The 21455-nt window shown below is 58.7% G+C and overlaps 1 protein-coding gene across 2 annotated transcripts; it reads right to left on the reverse strand.

Annotated features, from left to right (window-relative positions):
• Positions 1–4845: 4845 nt before the first annotated feature.
• Positions 4846–19630, reverse strand: LOC142913362 (semaphorin-4C-like). 2 transcript variants are annotated; one of them, XM_076060882.1, is made up of 14 exons: positions 19514–19630; positions 16290–16441; positions 15568–15624; positions 14956–15054; positions 14088–14199; positions 13382–13489; positions 12107–12252; positions 11503–11675; positions 11266–11410; positions 10399–10600; positions 7804–7925; positions 6678–6841; positions 6286–6347; positions 4846–5482 (listed from the first exon to the last, which is right to left on the reverse strand). In XM_076060882.1, exons 1-14 carry the CDS (start codon positions 19605–19607, stop codon positions 4917–4919), a joined length of 2202 nt encoding a protein of 733 aa, XP_075916997.1. In that variant the 5' UTR covers positions 19608–19630; the 3' UTR covers positions 4846–4916. The 2 variants fall into 2 exon arrangements, with proteins under 2 accessions (XP_075916997.1, XP_075916998.1); XM_076060883.1 differs by lacking the exon at positions 14956–15054.
• Positions 19631–21455: the final 1825 nt, after the last annotated feature.

Below are 21455 nucleotides of genomic sequence, written 5' to 3' on the forward strand. Positions count from 1 at the left end.
ACTAGAGGGGCTCTCTCAAGCGGGGGGAGGGGGCGTGGGCGCTGCGGAGAGCGATCGTGGTGGTGGTGATGGTGTCAGTGGTCCTGGTAGTGTTGGTCCTGATGGTGGTGGTTGACCTGCTCTAGAAAACCTTAACTGGAGCGGTCGATGCCGCCGTAGAAACCGGAGAAGCTGAAGCACGCAGAGAAGGGCGGCCGCAAACACGTGGAGCTGGATCCTGACCCGGGGGCCGCCAAAGAAAGGCCGCAGGGTTGAGGAGCGAGCCAAAGAGGCCAGGGAAACGGGTCACCATCATCATCGCCATCATCGCCGGCATCATCATCACAGCAATCATTGTCATTGTTTGCGTAGTTAGTAGTTACTCCTGCATGTGTTGATTTGCTGTGTGTGAAGACCGTTGTTTTGGTTTTGGCTGTTTTGTAGACACTTTTGATGTGTTCCCCATGTGTGGTCAGGTGCAGAGATGTACGTGTACGTGTGTAAGTGTGCGTGCACTTGTGCGGAGCGTTAGTGTCGCGGTTAGCGCACTACGCCATAAACCCGGTGACCCGGGTTCAATTCCGCTCACGGCCAACACCCAGTGACGATTATCTGAACCGGTCCCGGGCCTCCCCTAGGTCGACTCGGCCTCAAATGAGTACCTGGTGTGGTGTGTAAACATCGCCACCGGGGAGACAAAGGTGGTCGGGCGCGGTGCTGGCCACCCACCCCCTCGTGTGCTGTTCCGACCTTCGTAGGTGCTCGCTAACAGCACTTGCCCCTACAGTCTGTTAAGGCTATTCAGGGGATATTCATCTTTGTCTTTTTGTGCGCTGGTGCGAGCAGTAGTGCAGCTGTTAGCACACTGCCCTGTGAACCCCACGACCCGAGTTCAAATTCCCACTCACGGCCAACACGGTGACTGATATCTGAACTGGTCCCGAGCCCTCCCCTAGGTTGGCCGAACCTTAAAAAATTTAGTACCTGGTGCGGTGTGCAAAACATCAACGGTGGGGAAACAATACCGGTCGGGGCTTGGTGCTGGCCACCTTACCCCTTCGTGTGCCACGTCAGCCTGAATAGGTGCCGACTTGAAAGCACTTGCCTCGGCAGTCCGCTACAGGCGTTTGCCTTTGATGTGCGGTGGGCGACGGCAGGCTGACCGACAGCGACGCGAAGGGATCCGCAGAGGAGCAGACGTCCCAGGACGACGAGGAGGCGGGTGAGTGACAGGCGACGACGGAAGGAAAAAAAATAACTTTTTATTTTTTCACCAGGAAAGGGCCTACTGGAGCGACGCGGCTCTTTTTCAGTAAGTGGCCTGGCTGTCGCGACCGGCAGCTTCGTGAGAAAGTGGCTCGTGATCGCACGCAAAATTAAAGCAGCCAAAGTACAGCAAAACCTTGGATTGCGAGTAACTTGGCCTGCGAGTGCTTTGCAAGACGAGCAGAAATTTTAACTAAATATTAACTTGATAAACGAGCGAGGGTCTCGCAACACGAGCGGTGTACGTGTAGACGCTTTGTACTGCTGAGCGCCACGCGATTGCAACCGACGTACGAGTGCTTTGACGTACGAGTGCTTTGGATTACAAACACGTTTCCGGAACGAATTGTGCCCGCGATCTAAGGTTTCACTGAATCTCTTAAACGCGTGACGTTGATTCTACGAATGCAGAGGTGAAAACATTTGCCGCTGGCTCACCACGGCGCGTTGCTGCCGCCGCCTTGCCCGCTCCGTCTGCCGTTCCACCACAGCGACCGTCGAGTCGACGAATATCTCGCGCGCCGGCAACGCTCGCCGTTCGGCGTTGTGCACCGGCACCGCCCTGCTCGCCGTGAAGCTCCGGCAATTCCCCCTTTCTCGCCAAGTCCATCCGCTTCCGGTGACAACAAAAATAGCCATGTCGACTCACAGCGCGGCGCCACCATCCGCCGCTCGCTCTCGGGCAGAGAGAGCGGCCCACTCGGAGGCTCGAGGAGGAATCACTGACGAGCGGGGAACGCAGCAGCCGGCGCCTAAATGTCACCCTGAGCTCTGCAGTCCTCTATATATGAAGGGTGTTATCGGCCAATCAATGAGTAATTATCCACGTGAAAGGAAACCGGAGTGCCTGGACGGAACCCACGCATTCGAAGCCCAGGTCCGAGCAGTCGATGTTGTAGTTGTTGTGGATGTTGCTGGTGGTTGTGGTGGTTGTTGGTGGTGGTTGTGGATGTTGTGGATGTTATAGTTGTGGATGTTGTGGATGTTATAGTTGTGGATGTTGGTGGTGGTTGTGGATGTTGTGGATGTTGGTGGTGGTTGTGGATGTTGGTGGTGGTTGTGGATGTTGTGGATGTTATAGATGTGGATGTTGGTGGTGGTTGTGGATGTTGTGGATGTTATAGTTGTGGATGTTGGTGGTGGTTGTGGATGTTGTGGATGTTATAGTTGTGGATGTTGGTGGTGGTTGTGGATTTTGGTGGTGGTTGTGGATGTTGTGGATGTTATAGTTGTGGATGTTGGTGGTGATTGTGGATGTTATAGTTGTGGATGTTGGTGGTGGTTGTTGGTGGTGGTTGTGGATGTTGTAGTTGTGGATCTTGGTGGTGGTTGTAGATGTGATAGTTGTGGATCTTGGTGGTGGTTGTGGATGTGAGAGTTGTGGATCTTGGTGGTGGTTGTGGATGTGATAGTTGTGGATGTTGGTGGTGGTGGTTGTGGATGTTGTGGATCTTGGTGGTGGTTGTGGATGTGATAGTTGTGGATCTTGGTGGTGGTTGTTGTGGATGTGATAGTTGTGGATGTTGGTGGTGGTGGTTGTGGATGTTGTGGATCTTGGTGGTGGTTGTGGATGTGATAGTTGTGGATCTTGGCGGTGGTTGTTGTGGATGTTGTAGTTGTGGATCTTGGTGGTGGTTGTGGATGTGATAGTTGTGGATGTTGGTGGTGGTTGTGGATGTTGTAGTTGTGGATCTTGGTGGTGGTTGTGGATGTTGCAGTTGTTGTGGATGTAGTGGTGGTTGTGGTGGATGTTGTGGTGCTTATGGTTGTACTCGATGGAGCTGCTGTTGATGTACTGGACGTTGTGTTTGTGGATGCGGTGGCGTTTGCGGATGAGGTGGCGGTTGCAGATGTGGTGTAAGTTGTAGCTGTTGGCGGTGGTTGTGGATGTTGCGGTTTTAGTGAAGGGTTGTGGTTGGAGCGGCTGTCAGACGCGTTGTGCGCGTCGCGCGTTCACGACCCGCCGCCGTTGCGCGTCCCCAGAGCCGTGAGCCGATGCCAAGGTACAGAAGCTCGTCAATGACATCAAGCTCGCTCTCAAGCTCAACAGCCTGGTGAGGACACCCGGGGGTAGCGGGTGGGTGGGGGGGGGTGGCCCCATTCATAATAATCCCCGTGGCTAGCGAGTCGCGCCGTTCCCGCGGCGTGGGGCCGTCATCACGGGGCCAGCGCGCGGCCGTGACCACGACCGGCCTGGCTGGACCGGAGCGCCTCCGTGGCTGCACCGACAGCGGCATCACAGACACCGCCGTGCACCTCCAAGAAGCAGCTCAAGGCTCTCTCACCTGGTTCAGCCTCTCACCTGGTTCAGCCTCTCACCTGGTTCAGGCTCTCACCTGGTTCAGCCTCTCACCTGGTTCAGCCTCTCACCTGGTTCAGCCTCTCACCTGGTGCAGCCTCTCACCTGGTTCAGCCTCTCATCAGTTCAGGCTCTCACCTGGTTCAGCCTCTCACCTGGTTCAGCCTCTCACCTGGTTCAGCCTCTCTCCCATTAAGGCTCTCATTCAGGCTCTCACCTGGTTCAGGCTGTTACCTGGTTCAGGCTCTCACCCATTAAGGCTCTCATTCAGCCTCTCACCTGGTTCAGCCTCTCACCCATTAAGGCTCTCATTCAGACTCTCACCTGGTTCAGGCCGTTACCTGGTCAAGCTATCATCATTTCAGGCTCTCATTCAGCCTCTCACCTGGTTCAGCCTCTCACCTGGTTCAGCCTCTCACCCATTAAGGCTCTCATTCAGGCTCTCACCTGGTTCAGGCCGTTACCTGGTTCAGGCTCTCACCCATTAAGGCTCTCATTCAGACTCTCACCTGGTTCAGCCTCTCACCTGGTTCAGCCTCTCACCCATTAAGGCTCTCATTTAGACTCTTAGCTGGTTCAGCCTCTCACCTGGTCAAGCTATCATCATTTCAGGCTCTCAACGGGGTTCAGGCTCTCACCTGGTTCAGCCTCTCACCCGTTCAGGTGGAGGGCTAATGCTAACGGTTCGTGCGCTGCGTTATGCACCTGGAGAGCCGAGTTCGTTTCCCGCTCGCAGCCAACACCAGTGACCATTATCTGAACCGGTTCTGGGCCTCCCCTAGGTCGACTCGGCGTCAAACGGTGCGGTGTGTAAACATCGCCCCCTACGCTTCACAGCGCTTGCCCCAACAGACTGCGCGAGCCATACGGAGGCGCTCTGCGTGCGCGTGCAGGACACCAAACGGTGCCTCGAGTACTTGGATGAGCCGAACAACTCGCCGCAGCTCGGCCTGCAGCACGGCCTGCAGAAGCACACGGAGGTGGCGGCCAATGCCACGCAAGGTGAGGCCCACCAGCCCCCCAACTGCCCCCCGCAGGACTTGCTGATCCTCGCCATCACATCCTCCAACCCACACCCCCACTCGCCCCACCCCCCCCCCCCCCCCACTCGCCTTCACAACCCAGCCATCACACAGTTGCCGTACGGTCTCTGTCGATCCTTTCAAGCCGGTTGAGTTTAACCAGGCACCTTCAAACCACCATGGAATTTCTACGTCTCACTCCTACTTCTCCGGCTCGCGAGGGCATCGCAGTCCCCGTCCGCCCCCCCCCCCCGCCCCCCCCCCCCCCCACCTTGCGCTTCGGCATCCGCGTCTCCCCTCGGCGAGAGACCTCCGAAGGGTCCCCACCGCCCCTCGTGACGAGGGAGCCCTCAAGGCGTCGCTGGCGGCGCGTCGGCGACGTCGTCCGCGCCGGGCGAGCACGGGAAGGCGGCGTTTGGGAAGAAGCGCCTCTTCGCGGCGACCGCCGCCGCCGCCAGCACGAGCGTCGCCAGCAGGCCGACCAAAAACCCCGGGCCGAACCCCGGCGGGGAATCGGACGCGGAGGCGTCTTTACCGGGCACGCCGTGCGCCGACTCTGACGCGGCAGCGGTGCCCGTCGTTGGGTCCGGCCTCGCCTGCCGCCCGTTTGACTTCCGCTCGGTTTCGGAGGAGGAGGCGGTCGACGACGAGGAGGAGGAGGAAGAGCCCGGAAGCTGCACGGTATAGCCGGCGACGAGGCGCCGGTGGCCGCCCTCCTCGGCCCAGCACAGGTACGTGCCCGTGAGATCCCGGGGGGCCGGGGGGGCGCCCTGGCGGAGCAGCAGGCCCGCCCGGGGCAGCGGCTGCCCCGGGGCCGGGCCGGAGTCTCGCTCCCAGGAGAGGCGAGCCAGGCGGGAGGGGGGGGAGCAGGGCAGCAGCAGCAGCGGCGCCAGCGCCACGCGGACGGCCACCACGTCTGCACGCGACGCGGGGGCGGCGGAGACGACGGTGAGGACGGGACAGCGGAGACACGGGGAGGGAGAGACAGCGGAGACACATGGAGGGAGAGATATGGGGAGGGAGAGACATGGGGAGGGAGAGACAGCGGAGACACGGAGAGGGAGAGACATGGGGAGGGAGAGACAGCGGAGACACGGGGAGGAAGAAACAGTGGAGACACGGGGAGGGAGAGACATGGGGAGGGAGAGACACGGGGAGGGAGAGACATGGGGAGGGAGAGACACGGGGAGGGAGAGACACGGGGAGGGAGAGACACAGGGAGGGAGAGACAGCGGAGACACGGGGAGGGAGAGACACGGGGAGGGAGAGACATGCGGAAGGAGAGACAGTGGAGACACGGGGAGGAAGAAACAGTGGAGACACGGGGAGGGAGAGACACGGGGAGGGAGAGACACGGGGAGAGAGAGACACGGGGAGGGAGAGACACGGGGAGGGAGAGACACGGGGAGGGAGAGACACGGGGAGGGAGAGACACGGGGAGAGAGAGACACGGGGAGGGAGAGACACGGGGAGGGAGAGACACGGGGAGGGAGAGACACGGGGAGGGAGAGACACGGGGAGGGAGAGACACGGGGAGGGAGAGACACGGGGAGAGAGAGACACGGGGAGGGAGAGACACGGGGAGGGAGAGACACGGGGAGGGAGAGACACGGGGAGGGAGAGACATGCGGAAGGAGAGACAGTGGAGACACGGGGAGGAAGAAACAGTGGAGACACGGGGAGGGAGAGACAGCGGAGTGCAGCGCGGTGAGCACCGACCTGGCGGGTGAGCGGAGCAGAGCGTCGTCGCGTCACCACCGCTCACGTCCTGCAGCCACGACCTGTGGGGAGGGTGGGGGGGGGCACACAGGGGAGGGGGATGGGGGAGCGGCGGTGCAGCGGTCAGCGCTACGCTGCGCTACGAGCCCGGCGACCCGGGTTCGATTCCCGCTCACGGCCAACACCCAGTGACGATTATTATAACCGGTACTGGGCCTCCCCTAGGTCGACTCGGCCTCAAATGAGTACCCGGTGTGATGTGTAAACATCATCACCGTCGGTGTAGTGCTGGCGGCCCACCTCCTCGTGCGAAGTTCTCGCTAACAGTCTGCGAAGGCTACGGGGGGGGGTGGGGGGTGTCTTTGTCTTTGTGCGATTGCCGCCCCGCTCACCCGGCGCCGGTCTCCCCGCCGTGACGCCTGCACAGCCTCCGCTGGGGGTCCCAGGCGCAGCAGGGATCCCGCGCCAGTACGCAGTCCCAGCACGCGCGGTAGCGGCCACAGCGGCACACGGGCAGCTGCACCACCCCCGAGGGGCCGGCCACGACCACCGAGGTCTGCGCCGCACGTACACGCCGCACGTACACGCCGCACGTACACGCCGCACGTACACGCCGCACGTACACGTCTCACGTACACGCCGCACGTACACGTCTCACGTACACGTCTCACGTACACGCCGCACGTACACGTCTCACGTACACACCGCACGTACACACCGCACGTACACGCCGCACGTACACGTCTCACGTACACGCCGCACGTACACGCCGCACGTACACGCCGCACGTACACGCCGCACGTACACACCGCACGTACACGTCTCACGTACATGTCTCACGTACACACCGCACGTACACGCCGCACGTACACGCCGCACGTACACACCGCACGTACACACCGCACGTACACGCCGCACGTACACGTCTCACGTACACGTCTCACGTACACACCGCACGTACACGCCACACGTACACACCGCACGTACACGCCGCACGTACACGTCTCACGTACACGTCTCACGTACACGTCTCACGTACACACCGCACGTACACGCCACACGTACACACCGCACGTACACGCCGCACGTACACGCCGCACGTACACGTCTCACGTACACGCCGCACGTACACACCGCACGTACACACCGCACGTACACACCGTACGTACACACCGCACGTACACACCGCACGCCGCACAGGACCGCACACGCACCGCACGCGAGCTTGCGGTCAGGCTCGGCCACGCCAATAAACGCCACCAGTCGGCGGGCAGAGATAGCGAGCGCGCCACAGTAGTGGCGAGTACTTGAGACTAGTAGCGAGTTGCACCGTTCCAGTGGGAGAGTTGTGAGTTGTGAGTGCACCGCACTAGTTGTGAGTTGTGAGTGCGCCGCACTAGTTGTGAGTTGTGAGTGCACCGCACTAGTTGTGAGTTGTGAGTGCACCACACTAGTTGTGAGTTGTGAGTGCACCACACTAGTTGTGAGTTGTGAGTGCACCGCACTAGGAGGGGTCACCTGGTCGTGGGTCAGCACCATGGACAGCACCGGCTCCTGCTGCCCCAGCGCCTGCAGCTCCTCCACCAGGTGAGGATCTCCGCGCGACTCCGGCAGCACGGCGCGGTGCAGCGCGCCCGCGTCTGGGGGGGCGGCCGAGACGCGGCACAGACACACGCACCCATTCAGGGGCCGGGGCCCAACACTGGGAATTCAGGGGTGTGTTGGGGGTCTCTGTGTGTTGGGGGTCTCTGTGTGTTGGGGGTTTCTGTGTGTTGGGGGTCTCTGTGTGTGGGGCTCTGCGTGTGTTGGGGGTCTCTGTGTGTTGGGGGTCTCTGTGTGTTGGGGGTCTCCGTGTGTTGGGGGTCTCCGTGTGTTGGGGGTCTGCGTGTGTTGGGGTCTCTGTATGTTGGGGGTCTCCATGTGTTGGGGGTCTCCGTGTATTGGGGGTCTGCGTGTGTTGGGGGTCTGCGTGTGTTGGGGGTCTCTATGTGTTGGGGGTCTGCGTGTGTTGGGGGTCTGCGTGTGTTGGGGGTCTCCGTGTGTTGGGGGTCTGCGTGTGTTGGGGTCTCTGTGTGTTGGGGGTCTCCGTGTGTTGGGGGTCTCCGTGTGTTGGGGGTCTGCGTGTGTTGGGGGTCTGCGTGTGTTGGGGGTCTCTGTGTGTTGGGGGTCTCCGTGTGTTGGGGGTCTCCGTGTGTTGGGGGTCTGCGTGTGTTGGGGGTCTGCGTGTGTTGGGGGTCTCTGTGTGTTGGGGGTCGCCGTGTGTTGGGGGTCTCTGTGTGTTGGGGGTCTGCGTGTGTTGGGGGTCTGCGTGTGTTGGGGGTCTCCGTTTGTTGGGGTCTGCGTGTGTTGGGGGTCTCTGTGTGTTGGGGGTCTCCGTGTGTTGGGGGTCTGCGTGTGTTGGGGGTCTCTGTGTGTTGGGGGTATCTGTGTGTTGGGGGTCTCTGTGTGTTGGGGGTCTCCGTGTCTTGGGGGTCTCTGTGTGTTGGGAGTCTCCGTGTGTTGGGGGTCTCCGTGTGTTGGGGGTCTGCGTGTGTTGGGGGTCTCCGTGTGTAGGGGTATATGTGTGTTGGGGGTCTCTGTGTGTTGGGGGTCTCCGTGTGTTGGGGGTCTCCGTGTGTTGGGGGTCTGCGTGTGTTGGGGTCTCTGTGTGTTGGGGGTCTCCATGTGTTGGGGGTCTCCGTGTATTGGGGGTCTGCGTGTGTTGGGGGTCTGCGTGTGTTGGGGGTCTCTGTGTGTTGGGGGTCTGCGTGTGTTGGGGGTCTGCGTGTGTTGGGGGTCTCCGTGTGTTGGGGGTCTGCGTGTGTTTGGGTCTCTGTAGGTTGGGGGTCTTCGTGTGTTGGGGGTCTCCGTGTATTGGGGGTCTGCGTGTGTTGGGGGTCTGCGTGTGTTGGGGGTCTCTGTGTGTTGGGGGTCGCCGTGTGTTGGGGGTCTCTGTGTGTTGGAAGTCTGCGTGTGTTGGGGGTCTGCGTGTGTTGGGGGTCTCCGTTTGTTGGGGTCTCCGTGTGTTGGGGGTCTCTGTGTGTTGGGGGTCTCCATGTGTTGGGGGTCTGCGTGTGTTGGGGGTCTCTGTGTGTTGGGGGTATCTGTGTGTTGGGGGTTTCTGTGTGTTGGGGGTCTCCGTGTCTTGGGGGTCTCTGTGTGTTGGGAGTCTCCGTGTGTTGGGGGTCTCCGTGTGTTGGGGGTCTGCGTGTGTTGGGGGTCTCCGTGTGTAGGGGTCTATGTGTGTTGGGGTCTGCGTGTGTTGGAGGTCTCTGTGTGTGGGGGTCTCTGTGTGTTGGGGGTCTCTGTGTATTGGGGGTCTCTGTGTGTGGGGGTCTCTGTGTGTTGGGGGTCTGCGTGTGTTGGGGGTCTCCGTGTGTTGGGGATCTGCGTGTGTTGGGGGTCTCCGTGTGTAGGGGTCTATGTGTGTTGGGGTCTGCGTGTGTTGGAGGTCTCTGTGTGTGGGGGTCTCTGTGTGTTGGGGGTCTCTGTGTATTGGGGGTCTCTGTGTGTGGGGGTCTCTGTTTGTTGGGGGTCTGCGTGTGTTGGGGGTCTCCGTGTGTTGGGAGTCTCTGTTTGTTGGGGGTCTGCGTGTGTTGGGGGTCTCTGTGTTGGGGGTCTCCATGTGTTGGGGGTCTCTGTGTGTTGGGGGTCTCAGTGTGTTGGGGTCTCCGTGTGTTGGGGGTCTCTGTGTGTTGGGGGTCTGCGTGTGTTGGGGGTCTGCGTGTGTTGGGGGTCTGCGTGTGTTGGGGGTCTCTGTGTGTTGGGGGTCTGCGTGTGTGGGGGTCTCTGTGTGTTGGGGGTCTCCGTGTGTTGGGAGTCTCTGTGTGTTGGGGGTCTCCGTGTGTTGAGGATCTCTGTGTGTTGGGCGTCTGCGTGCGTTGGGGGTCTCTGTGTGTTGGGGGTCTCTGTGTGTTGGGGGTCTGCGTGCGTTGGGGGTCTGCGTGTGTTGGCGGTCTCCGTGTGTTGGGGGTCTCCGTGTTTTGGGGGTCTGCGTGTGTTGGGGGTCTCCGTGTGTTGGGGGTCTCTGTGTGTTGGGGGTCTCCGTGCGTTGGGGGTCTGCGTGCGTTGGGGGTCTCCGTGCGTTGGGGGTCTGCGTGTGTTGGGGGTCTCTGTGTGTTGGGGCCCCCCCACCTGTGCCCAGCAGCAGCGTCCTCCAGCTCTTGCCGTCCAGCGCCGCCATGTCGACCACCAGCAGCCGGTTGTAGGCCACTCCCGGCACCAGCAGCCAGGGCCGGCCCCCCTCGGCCTTCACCGCCTCGTCCATCAGGGGGTGGTCGGAGACGAAGTTGAGCGTCTCGGAGGGCAGCATCTGCGAGTCCCAGCCCAGGGGACACTGCGAGGGGGGGTGGGGGGAGCGGAGGGCCGCGTGTCCTAGAGAGTGCTGGAGTCCACACCACGTGCACAGCGAGCGCCGCGTGTACAGTGACGTGTACAGTCTCGTGTACAGCCACGTCTACAGTTACGAGTACAGTCACGTGTACAGTCACGAGTACAGTCACGTGTGCCGTGACGTGTACAGTCACGTGTACCGTGACGTGTACCGTGACGTGTACCGTGACATGTACAGTGACGTGTACCGTGACATGTACAGTGACGTGTACAGTGACGTATACAGTGACGTGTACCGTGGAGTGTACAGTGACGTGTGCCGTGACGTGTACCGTGACGTGTACAGTCACGTGTACCATGACGTGTACCGTGACGTGTACCGTGACGTGTACAGTCACGTGTACCGTGACGTGTACAGTGACGTGTACAGTGACGTGTACCGTGACGTGTACAGTCACGAGTACAGTGACGTGTACCGTGACGTGTACAGTCACGAGTACAGTGACGTGTACCGTGACGTGTACAGTGACGTGTACAGTGACGTGTGCCGTGACGTGTACCGTGGAGTGTACAGTGACGTGTGCCGTGACGTGTACAGTGACATGTACCGTGACGTGTACAGTGACGTGTACCGTGGAGTCTACCGTGGCGCGCACTGCCGGTACTCACGTCTCCGGGCCGTTGTGCGGGCAGGGCCCCCGCGTAGGGGGCCCACCGCCGGTCGGCCCCTCCCTGGTGCTTGAAGCGTCCGGAGAAGACGCGCCGCACCTCGTCCACGCGGTACGAGCAGACGGCCGAGACGGCGCCCCCGCCCCTGCAAGGACGCCCGCGGCGACCGCGCGTCAGAGCCCGCGTCGACCGCGCGTCGGTACCCGCGTGGCGTGGGGCGGAGGGCGACTCGCGCACCAGCGGTCCGTGTAGAGGGCGTAGAACACGGTGCCGGGCCGGCCACGGAGGCCGCGGGTCGACACGACGTGCCGGAGTCCGGCGAACGCCGTCCCTCCCAGCGAGCAGTCGAGCCGTGACTTGAGGAACGTCGTCCACTTCCTCTCCAGCTTCTTCAGGCCGCCCGTGTCACCCTGGGGAACGCGGGACGATGACATTCCCCAGCTCGTCCTTCGCACGGGCGAGTGCCGCGGGCAAGCGCCGTAAGCGAGCGACCCCCCCCCCCCCCCCCCGTGGTGCACGGCCACGGCGCACGAGGCGGGGCGGACGACCGGTAACCGCGCGTGGCGCCGACGCTTTACACGCGACCGCACCGGGGAGGCCCGGGACGGCTTCATGCGTGCGTCTCCTACGTTGCCGTGGGAACACGCAAAACTCCACCCGGAGAGTTGCCCGAGTTCTGAAATTGACCCCAGGCCCCCTCCTCCGGCCACGAGGCCAGAGGAGGGGGCCTGGGCGACCGCCGCGCTGCCACCCTCCTGCCCCCCGTCGTGCCGCGGGGGTTGGCACGCCCGCGTCTCTCCCTCTCTTCGTACCCCCCCGCCCCGCCCCGACGCCTCCTCACCGTGCAGACGCGCGCGACCCTCGGCACCACCACCCTGGAGAAGAAGTCGAACTCCACGGCCGTCTCCGAGAAGAAGAAGTAGACCTTGTTGTCCTGCTCCCGCGACTCGCTCTCGTTCACAAACTCCGACGCCACGAACGTCGGGTCTGTGCGGCCACGACACCAACAACAACGTCAACAACAACGCCGACAACACCAACAACAACGCCAACAACAACAACGCCAACAACAACGCCAACAACGTCAATAACAACACTAACAACGTCGACAACATCAACAACAATGCCAACAATGTCAATAACAACACCAACAACGCCGACAACATCAACAATGACAACAACACCGACAACAACAACGCCGACAACGTCGTCGTGCGTGCACGTGCAGTCGACTCTCGATCATCCGCGGGCGGTTTTTCCGATTTGCGGATTAACCGCGCGCACCTAAAAACAAGTGCACATTGATACACTTGTTTTAGGTGCTTAAACCAAAAAAATATGTTCTCCATGTGATCACCCTCAATTTTCTTAACTTAAACATAATTTATGCCCCAAAACAGTAAAACCTTGGGATCGCGAGCACAATTCGTTCTGGAAACGTGTTTGTAATCCAAAGCACTCGTACGTCAAAGCACTCGTACGCCGGTTGCGATCGCGTGGCGCTCGGCAGTACAAAGCGTCTACACGTACACCGCACGTGTTGCGAGACCCTCGCTCGCTTATCAAGTTAATATTTAGTTAAAATTTCTGCTAGTCTTGCAAAACACTCGCAGGCCAAGTTACTCGCAATTCAAGGTTTTGCTGTATTAGTGCTTTTTTTAGCATAGAGATCCGTGGAAAATGGTTCAAAATTTTTGATTATCCGCTATTTTAAATTATCAGCGGCCGTCCTGCCCGTCATTAGCACGGAGTCTACTGCGTTTTAGTTATCGCAGCGGCTGAGCATAGGCCGACTCGAAGGGGCAAAAATGCCAGGCGTAAAATTGTAATAAAGAGTCAGTCCGATGTTTGTCAATCCCGGCCCCTCTGCCCCTCCCCCCCCGCCGATTAATATAATCAATAATAATAATTTATCACGCGGAGAAATAATCGACATCCGTCGGGACAGCAACCGCCGCGTGTTCGCCGTTCCCTGCGGCCGGCGTCGCGAGGAGCGGCGTTGACGGCGTGCAGAGTCACGGCGCGGCCCACGCGCAAAAGTCTGCGGATATGAATTTCTACACAAATTGGCGGGGGGTGGTGGAGGGAGAGAGAAGGGGGGGGGGGGCGAACTCACTGTACAGCCAGCTGCTCGACAGCTCGCTGGACATGCTGCTAGGGCTCCGCTGCACCACCGACTCGGTGCCCAGGTAGTTGCTGCGCGTGCCCGAGTAGAGCTCTCCTCCTGCAGAGGGAGGGGACGCGATGCCGCCGTCACCGTCACGGCCGTCGCTCTCCGTCGAGCGTAACGCTTCCACCGGCGTCGACGCTCGATTAAAGATTAGAGACGGGCGGGGGGATGGGGGAGACTTTTTTTCACGTGGGGAATGTTGAGTTTTCCATGGAGGGTTTCGGCAGGCGTGCGCCCGATGATAAAAACGAACGAATTTGCCGGCGCTGCGCGGCACCGGCCGGCGCAGCCGAGAACGGAGACGCGAGACGCGGCCCCCGAATGCGGCGACGCACGGAGCTCTCCAACCGCGAGATCGCCGCGATCCCTCTCCGCTGTGGTCCCCCGCACTGCCGCGCTGTCTCCCTGCAGCCAACTCAGCCGGGAGGTCGACGGGACGGCCGCGATGACTCGAGCAGGGGTGAGGTGATGCAGAGGGTGCGTAGGATGCGGTGGGTGGGTGGGTGTAGGATGCGCGATGCGTACAGCGGTGTGTGCGTGGGATCTTTAGTGTGGCGTGCGGGTAAATGCAGAGCGTGCGTGTGGTGAAGCGAGGTGTGTGGTGTGGCGTGGGTGAGCGGAGGGCAGTGTGGGAGCTGCGATGGACACGCACCGGTCATCAGCGAGGTGTGCCTCTGCTCGGGGTCAAAGGGGCACTTGCCCCTGCCGTTCTCCTCCATCACGGTCCCTCCAGGATTTTTCACAAACGAGAAGTCGGTTACGTTCTACACGCGGGGTCGCACAGGGGGGGGGTCGCACGGGGTCACAGCCACAGGTCACGCCAGCACGCGTGAACTCGTGCCAGAACGTACACCGGCTCCCATCAACACACAACAAAGCACTAACGTGCACTTTTAAATCATCTAGATTGAAAACTCTTTTTTTTATAACAGTTTTTTGTGTTTAGTTTGTTGTCCTTCCCCCACACCTCCGATTAGCACGGTTGGCTACGTGCGGTGCAAAAGAAGTTCAACAGACACGGTAATATTCACCCACACAAGCCAATGCAGAAACACTACAACACCCCAAGGTGCGTGTTCATAGTGCGGTGCGCTAACCACTGCACGACTGCTCCACCAATAAATACAAAGATCCCCCACCGTGTAGCCTCAACAGACTTTTGGGACAAGTGTTGTTCACGAGCACCTTGGAAGGCCGGCTCGGCACACGAGCGGGGGGGGGGGGGGGGGGTGGGTGGCCAGCACCACGCCCGGCCGCCTTTGTCTCCCCAGTGACGATGTTTTACCGCACGCCGCCACGCCGGGTGCTCGTTTGAGGCCGAGCCACCCGAGCGGAGGCCCGGGACCGGTTCGGACGACCGTCACCGGTGAGAGGGAATCGAACCGCGCACGCTCGGGAACACCCACGGAACACCCACGGAACACCCACGGAACACCCACGGAACACCCACGCACGCGTCCCCACCCCCCCTGGCGCGTGGCGGCGGCGGTGGCGGAGGGCGGGGGGGCGGCAGCGCTCACGATGTAGGCGCACTTGGGCTGGAAGGCGCCGGTGCCGCACGCGTACAGCCGCGTGCCGTCGAGTCGGTGCAGCACCCGCACGAAGTTGAAGCACTCCCTCTGCGGCACAGGGCGTCCCTCACGCTCGCACCGGGCCACCCCTCACGCTCGCAACGCGGCCCACCTTTCTCACGCTGACGACGATTGGACCGCACGCGCCCACGAGACCCTAACGGACACACCGGGGTTTCCCCGCAGCGATTATGGAATCCACACGGTCGCAATGCCACCGCCCCCTCCCCCCCCCCCCATGGATGTAAAAGGATTGGGGCGCCACGGTGGCTGGGAGATGTTAACTACCTCGCCCGGTGCGCAGGAGGCCGTGGGTTCGATCCCGACCCTGACGCCCGTTCTGTATTCGGAGTTTACGGTGTCCCTCCTCGTGGTCGTGTGGATTTTTCTCCGGGTCCTCCGGTTTTTCCCTCCGCATTTAGAAACGTGTTCAAGAGTATTTGGCTGCTATCAATTATTTCCACGTGATAAGCCACATCGTTGAGCTATCATTTGTGATAGCCAGGCTGCATCTGAATAAAATAGCTATATTTAAGAAAAGCGTGCATTAGTTTACGGTACCTGGCTGTTCCTCTTCGACTGACACATCTTCATTTGGCTGTCAGCCTTCCAGGAGAGCTGATGAGAGAGAGAGAGGCAAACAGACACAGAGGCAAGAGGGTCACGGCCAGATACGAGCGCTCGAGAGACGGACACGCAGACGGGGCGACCGAACAGACGCACAACGCAGTCATACCGATGGTCAAGCAGACGGCTTGACAAGCACAGGCGTTCACAGACACAAACACAGAACTCTGGGAACAACAACGCTACTCAACACGAGGCGTCACGATGTCGAGGGAAGCCCACGGCCGTTCACGCCGCCCGAGCCTTCAACAGACGCCTCAAAGAGACGAAGGTTATACGCGGGGAGGTCACCCGCGTGAACCCGAGGTCGCGGCGTCAGAGGTCACGGGGTCAGGATTCACGGGCCGGCCCGAGGTCGCGAGTCTCAGGACCTGTAAGTCACCGAGTCCCTGGGTCACGAGCGTCGGGGTTCCGTCTCTCCGGAGGTCCCCGTTCTCTACGGAGGTCCCCCTGGCTACGGCGGTCCCCTGTCACCCCCGGATCCCCATCCACACATTCCCCAGATCTCTCCGGGTCCCTGTCCCCCGGGTGCCCTTCGGTCCCCCGGCTAGTGGCGTCCCCGCCAGATCCACGTCCCCCTGGTGCCCCCACGCCCCGGGTGCCCCGGCTAGGGGGTCCCCCCGGCCGCTGGCGGGGTTCCCCCCCCCCTCACTCACGGCGGGGTGGAGCTCGCGGGAGACGTTGCGGGCGTCCAGGGCGAGGATGGCGTCGCGCGCGCCCACGTAGAGCGCCGAGCGCTGCGGCACCAGCAGCAGCGCCGACGCGTTGGGCACGGCGCGGAAACTCATCGCCGCCTCCCGCGCCAACTCTGAAGGGGTGGGGGGAGGGAGCGGGGCGGGGGTGGGGTGAGGCCCTTGCAATGACAGAAGTAACCGATGGTGCGAAATCATTTGCATGCGGCGCCGTTTCCCCAGCTCGAACGTATGTCCGTCCCCCCCGCCCCTCTAGTACCCGATTAGTGCCGGCAGCGGCGGATCGCCGGTGGGGAAAAAAAAAAATTTGCCTGCGCGCCGCTGCGTCGCAGTCGGCCTCACGTGGCCGCCGGGCCGCAACGAACGGGTCGCGAATTCGCGGACGGCGCGGCACACCGCCGCCCGTGGGCCGCGTGAACTCAAGCGGGGGGAGAGGGGAGGGGGCGTGCGTTCCGAACCCCCCCCCCCCCCCCCACCGCGGGGTTATCGATATTCACAAGCGGGCGTCATGTAAATGCGGGGGGAGAAGCGGGCGCTGCGGAGAGCGGTCGTCGTTGCAGTCAGCTCGCTCCGCCGCTAAACCGGCGAGCCAAGTTCCATTCACGCTCACGCTCGACACCAGCGACGCAATTATCCAAAGCGGTTCCTGGGCCTCCCCTAGGTCGACTCGGCCTCAAATGGGTACAGTGGGGGAGACAAAGGCGGCCGGGCGTTGGTGCTGGCCACCCACGCCCTCGTGTACCACCGTGCCCACGGCCTTCACGGGTCCCGCTACTCACCAACGGCACTTGCCCCGACAGTGTGTTCAGGCTACACACGGGGGGGGGGTAATCTCTGATGGGCCGCCGCTGCTGCTGCTGAGAGATAATCATTGGAGGTGAAATTTCCACCGTTCGTTCCGCTGGCATCACGGCGCCGTGTTAACAACACCTCCCACCGTGATCACAATTGTTACTATCGTCACAACTGTTACTATCGTCACAACTGTTACTATCGTCACAACTGTTACTATCGTCACAATTGTTACTATCGTCACAACTGTTACTATCGTCACAACTGTTACTATCGTCACAATTGTTACTATCGTCACAACTGTTACTATCGTCACAACTGTTACTATCGTCACAATTGTTACTATCGTCACAACTGTTACTATCGTCACAACTGTTACTATCGTCACAATTGTTACTATCGTCACAATTGTTACTATCGTCACAACTGTTACTATCGTCACAACTGTTACTATCGTCACAATTGTTACTATCGTCACAACTGTTACTATCGTCACAACTGTTACTATCGTCACAACTGTTACTATCGTCACAATTGTTACTATCGTCACAACTGTTACTATCGTCACAATTGTTACTATCGTCACAACTGTTACTATCGTCACAACTGTTACTATCGTCACAACTGTTACTATCGTCACAATTGTTACTATCGTCACAACTGTTACTATCGTCACAACTGTTACTATCGTCACAACTGTTACTATCGTCACAATTGTTACTATCGTCACAATTGTTACTATCGTCACAACTGTTACTATCGTCACAACTGTTACTATCGTCACAACTGTTACTATCGTCACAACTGTTACTATCGTCACAACTGTTACTATCGTCACAACTGTTACTATCGTCACAACTGTTACTATCGTCACAATTGTTACTATCGTCACAACTGTTACTATCGTCACAATTGTTACTATCGTCACAATTGTTACTATCGTCACAATTGTTACTATCGTCACAATTGTCACTATCGTCACAATTGTCACTATCGTCACAATTGTCACTATCGTCACAATCGTCACTATCGTCACAATCGTCACTATCGTCACAATCGTCACTATCGTCACAATCGTCACTATCGTCACAATCGTCACTATCGTCACAATCGTCACTATCGTCACAATCGTTACTATCGTCACAATTGTCACTATCGTCACAATCGTCACTATCGTCACAATCGTCACTATCGTCACAATCGTCACTATCGTCACAATCGTCACTATCGTCACAATCGTCACTATCGTCACAATCGTCACTATCGTCACAATCGTTACTATCGTCACAATCGTTACTATCGTCACAATCGTCACTATCGTCACAATCGTCACTATCGTCACAATCGTCACTATCGTCACAATCGTTACTATCGTCACAATCGTTACTATCGTCACAATCGTTACTATCGTCACAATTGTTACTATCGTCACAATTGTTACTATCGTCACAATTGTTACCATCGTCACAATTGTTACCATCGTCACAATTGTTACCACAATTGTTACCACAATTGTTACCATCGTCACAATTGTTACTATCGTCACAATTGTTACTATCGTCACGATCGTCACCATCGTCACGATTGTCACTATCGTCACGATTGTTACTATCGTCACGATTGTTACTATCGTCACAATTGTTACTATCGTCACAATTGTTACTATCATCACTCCGTCTCCTCCCCCCCAGCACCCCCCACCCCACACCACCGGGGGAGGGGGGGTTGAACAGGCAGCGAGATAGCGAGCGACGACGGGAATGCCGTGCCTGCGGAGAGGCCGGTGGCATCGCGCGACTTATTTATTCTCGCGCGAGCTTGGGAAGAGGCGGGAGATGACAGGAGGGAGGAATTCCAGGGCGGAGGCAGCGCAAGGGAAAGAATTTGATTTTGTTAAAAACGGGTTTTTTGTTATTCCGCTGAGGACTTGAGTAAACCCTCAGGCTGGTACGAGGATGAGCGAAAAACGCCAAAAACATTCGCTCGGACATTTCAACTTTACAAAACGATCTGACCTGCACAGCGGGCAAAAAAGCAACAGGCAAAAAAAGCAACAGGAAATCTCATTCAGCTCCATAAGAAGCTCTCCCCCTTCCACCGCCACTTCTACCCGGCAATCCAACCGCCCGTGTAGTGCGCCGCAGGACAGGGAACAGCGTGGCGAGGAGGGCGAGCCGGTGCGACTTAAAACCACCACCGTCACGCCCACCGCCATCGCAGCCTAGACCATCGCCGCATCCTCCGCCGCTGCGGCTGCTATCGAATCGTCCGCCATCACACCCGCCACCGTCGCAACACCCACCCCATCGCACCACGACCCACACCGCTATCGCACAAAACCCATCGCACCGACCATCGCCGCCACCACCACCACCGCCGCAGCAGCCAGCACTCACCTTCGTAGGAGAAGCTGACTCGGGGCACCAGCGGCCCCTCGGCGGCCACGCGCAGCGCTCCCAGCACCAGCACCAGCGCCGGCACGGTACCCATCTCCCCCGCTGCTCTCCCCTCACCACCCCCGCCACCCTCCTCACCACCCTCACCGCCCTCCTCACCGCCCTCCTCACCACCCTGGGTGCTGCGTAGGAGAACGCAGTGGCCACCGAGCGTAGCCAAGGGCCCTGCCGTGGGTCCCTTCCTCTGCCTCCTCCTGCCGCAAACCGTCCTATCTCGTCACGCAGGTCGGCATCCGTGTGGCGCACGCACGGCGCAGACACAGCGCACTCGGGCACAGCACAGGCACAGCGTACACATGCACAGCACAGACACAGCGTACACAGACACAGCGTACACAGACACAGCATACACATGCACAGCACAGACACAGCGTACACAGACACAGCGTACACAGACACAGCGTACACAGGCACAGCGTACACATGCACAGCGCAGACACAGCGTACACAGACACAGCGTACACAGACACAGCATACACAGACACAGCACAGACACAGCACAGACACAGCGCAGACACAGCGTACACAGACACAGCGTACACAGACACAGCGTACACAGACACAGCGTACACATGCACAGCACAAACACAGCGACTCTTCACAGTTAATAAATCAGTTCTTTTTTACATCACACTCGTCAATAACACGGGTGGCCTTGACACAAAAGATGACGTGCTCTGAAGAAAGGGAACTGCCAGAAACGTCGTGGACTACAGGCAATCATCGACTGTCCCGTGGCTTCGTGGGGGAAGGAGTCACCGGATTTTCAAAAACGCCTGATCACTAATCATCATTATTTAAAACATCTTATCTTCGCACATTCTTGCTTTTAGGTGTTGTGTTGTATACATTTTGAATAAATAAACATAAAAATACCTTCCTAATAACATAGGTTTTTGGGTTCGATCGCTTTATTTATAAATGTGTCGTAACCCTCCACCACCCGACACGGCCAATCAGCAAAAAAAGTGTCACGTTGAGAAAAGACAAATAGTTCACTACTTTAGCCCACCGGTGTCTTAAAGAGTGAACCCACAGCATTTACAGTTTGAGTACGATGTTTCGCTGGTAATTACATCCAGCATCATCGGGCAATTCGCCAGAATGGTAAAGCCCTCGCTTGCTCCCGGTCTTAAATAGAGCAGATTATTTGGAGGTGGTGAGCTATCCACAGAGCCGAGTCATTCAGGGCCATCAGGAAGTTGCTCGGTCAGACAGGAAGTCATAGAGTCACTCACAGCCGAAATTGTATCACAGACTGCAGCAGCAACCCCACAAGGAAGAGTCCATGAGCACGGGGGACAGATGACATTAGTCCACACTCTCCTCTGCGGCATGGAATGTCGATGTCGCACCTCCGATTTAGCAGGGTTAGCTACGTGCGGTCCGAAAATAAGTAAAAATAGGCACACGCACGTGAAGGGAGTTTCGCAACATTGTCATTTCCATAATAAGAGGCTTATATTATTTTGGGTGAGATCGCGTAAATATAAATGTGTCGTTAAACCCGCCACCACCCGACACAGCCAATCAGTAAGGAGGTTGTCACGTTAACAAAACGTGGCCAATTCGTTACTAGTTCAGCACTAACCGGTTGTGTTGGGAGAGTAAAACCCACAACATTTACAACCGAGCACAATTCAGGTTTAACCTGGACCATAACAAACGTGAACTTCGAGCGGCGCTATGCTGTGCCCACGTTTTTGTGCCAAGCTTCTTTTTTCCCCACAATGCCTCTCTTCGAGCCATGGGCTTCCTCAAAGACGCCGGCGATCGTGGCCTTCCTTCCACTTAGCTCCGTCCATGATATTACTCAAGAACTTGACAGTCTATGGGGCGACATTTGTGCATGGGCAACGTTGGTCCATGGGCGACGTTGGTC

This window comes from Petromyzon marinus, unplaced genomic scaffold, assembly GCF_048934315.1.
Source record: "Petromyzon marinus isolate PM22_M1 ecotype Great Lakes invasive population unplaced genomic scaffold, UKy_Petmar_22M1.pri1.0 PM_G_Scaffold_25, whole genome shotgun sequence".
Taxonomy (NCBI): domain Eukaryota; kingdom Metazoa; phylum Chordata; class Hyperoartia; order Petromyzontiformes; family Petromyzontidae; genus Petromyzon; species Petromyzon marinus.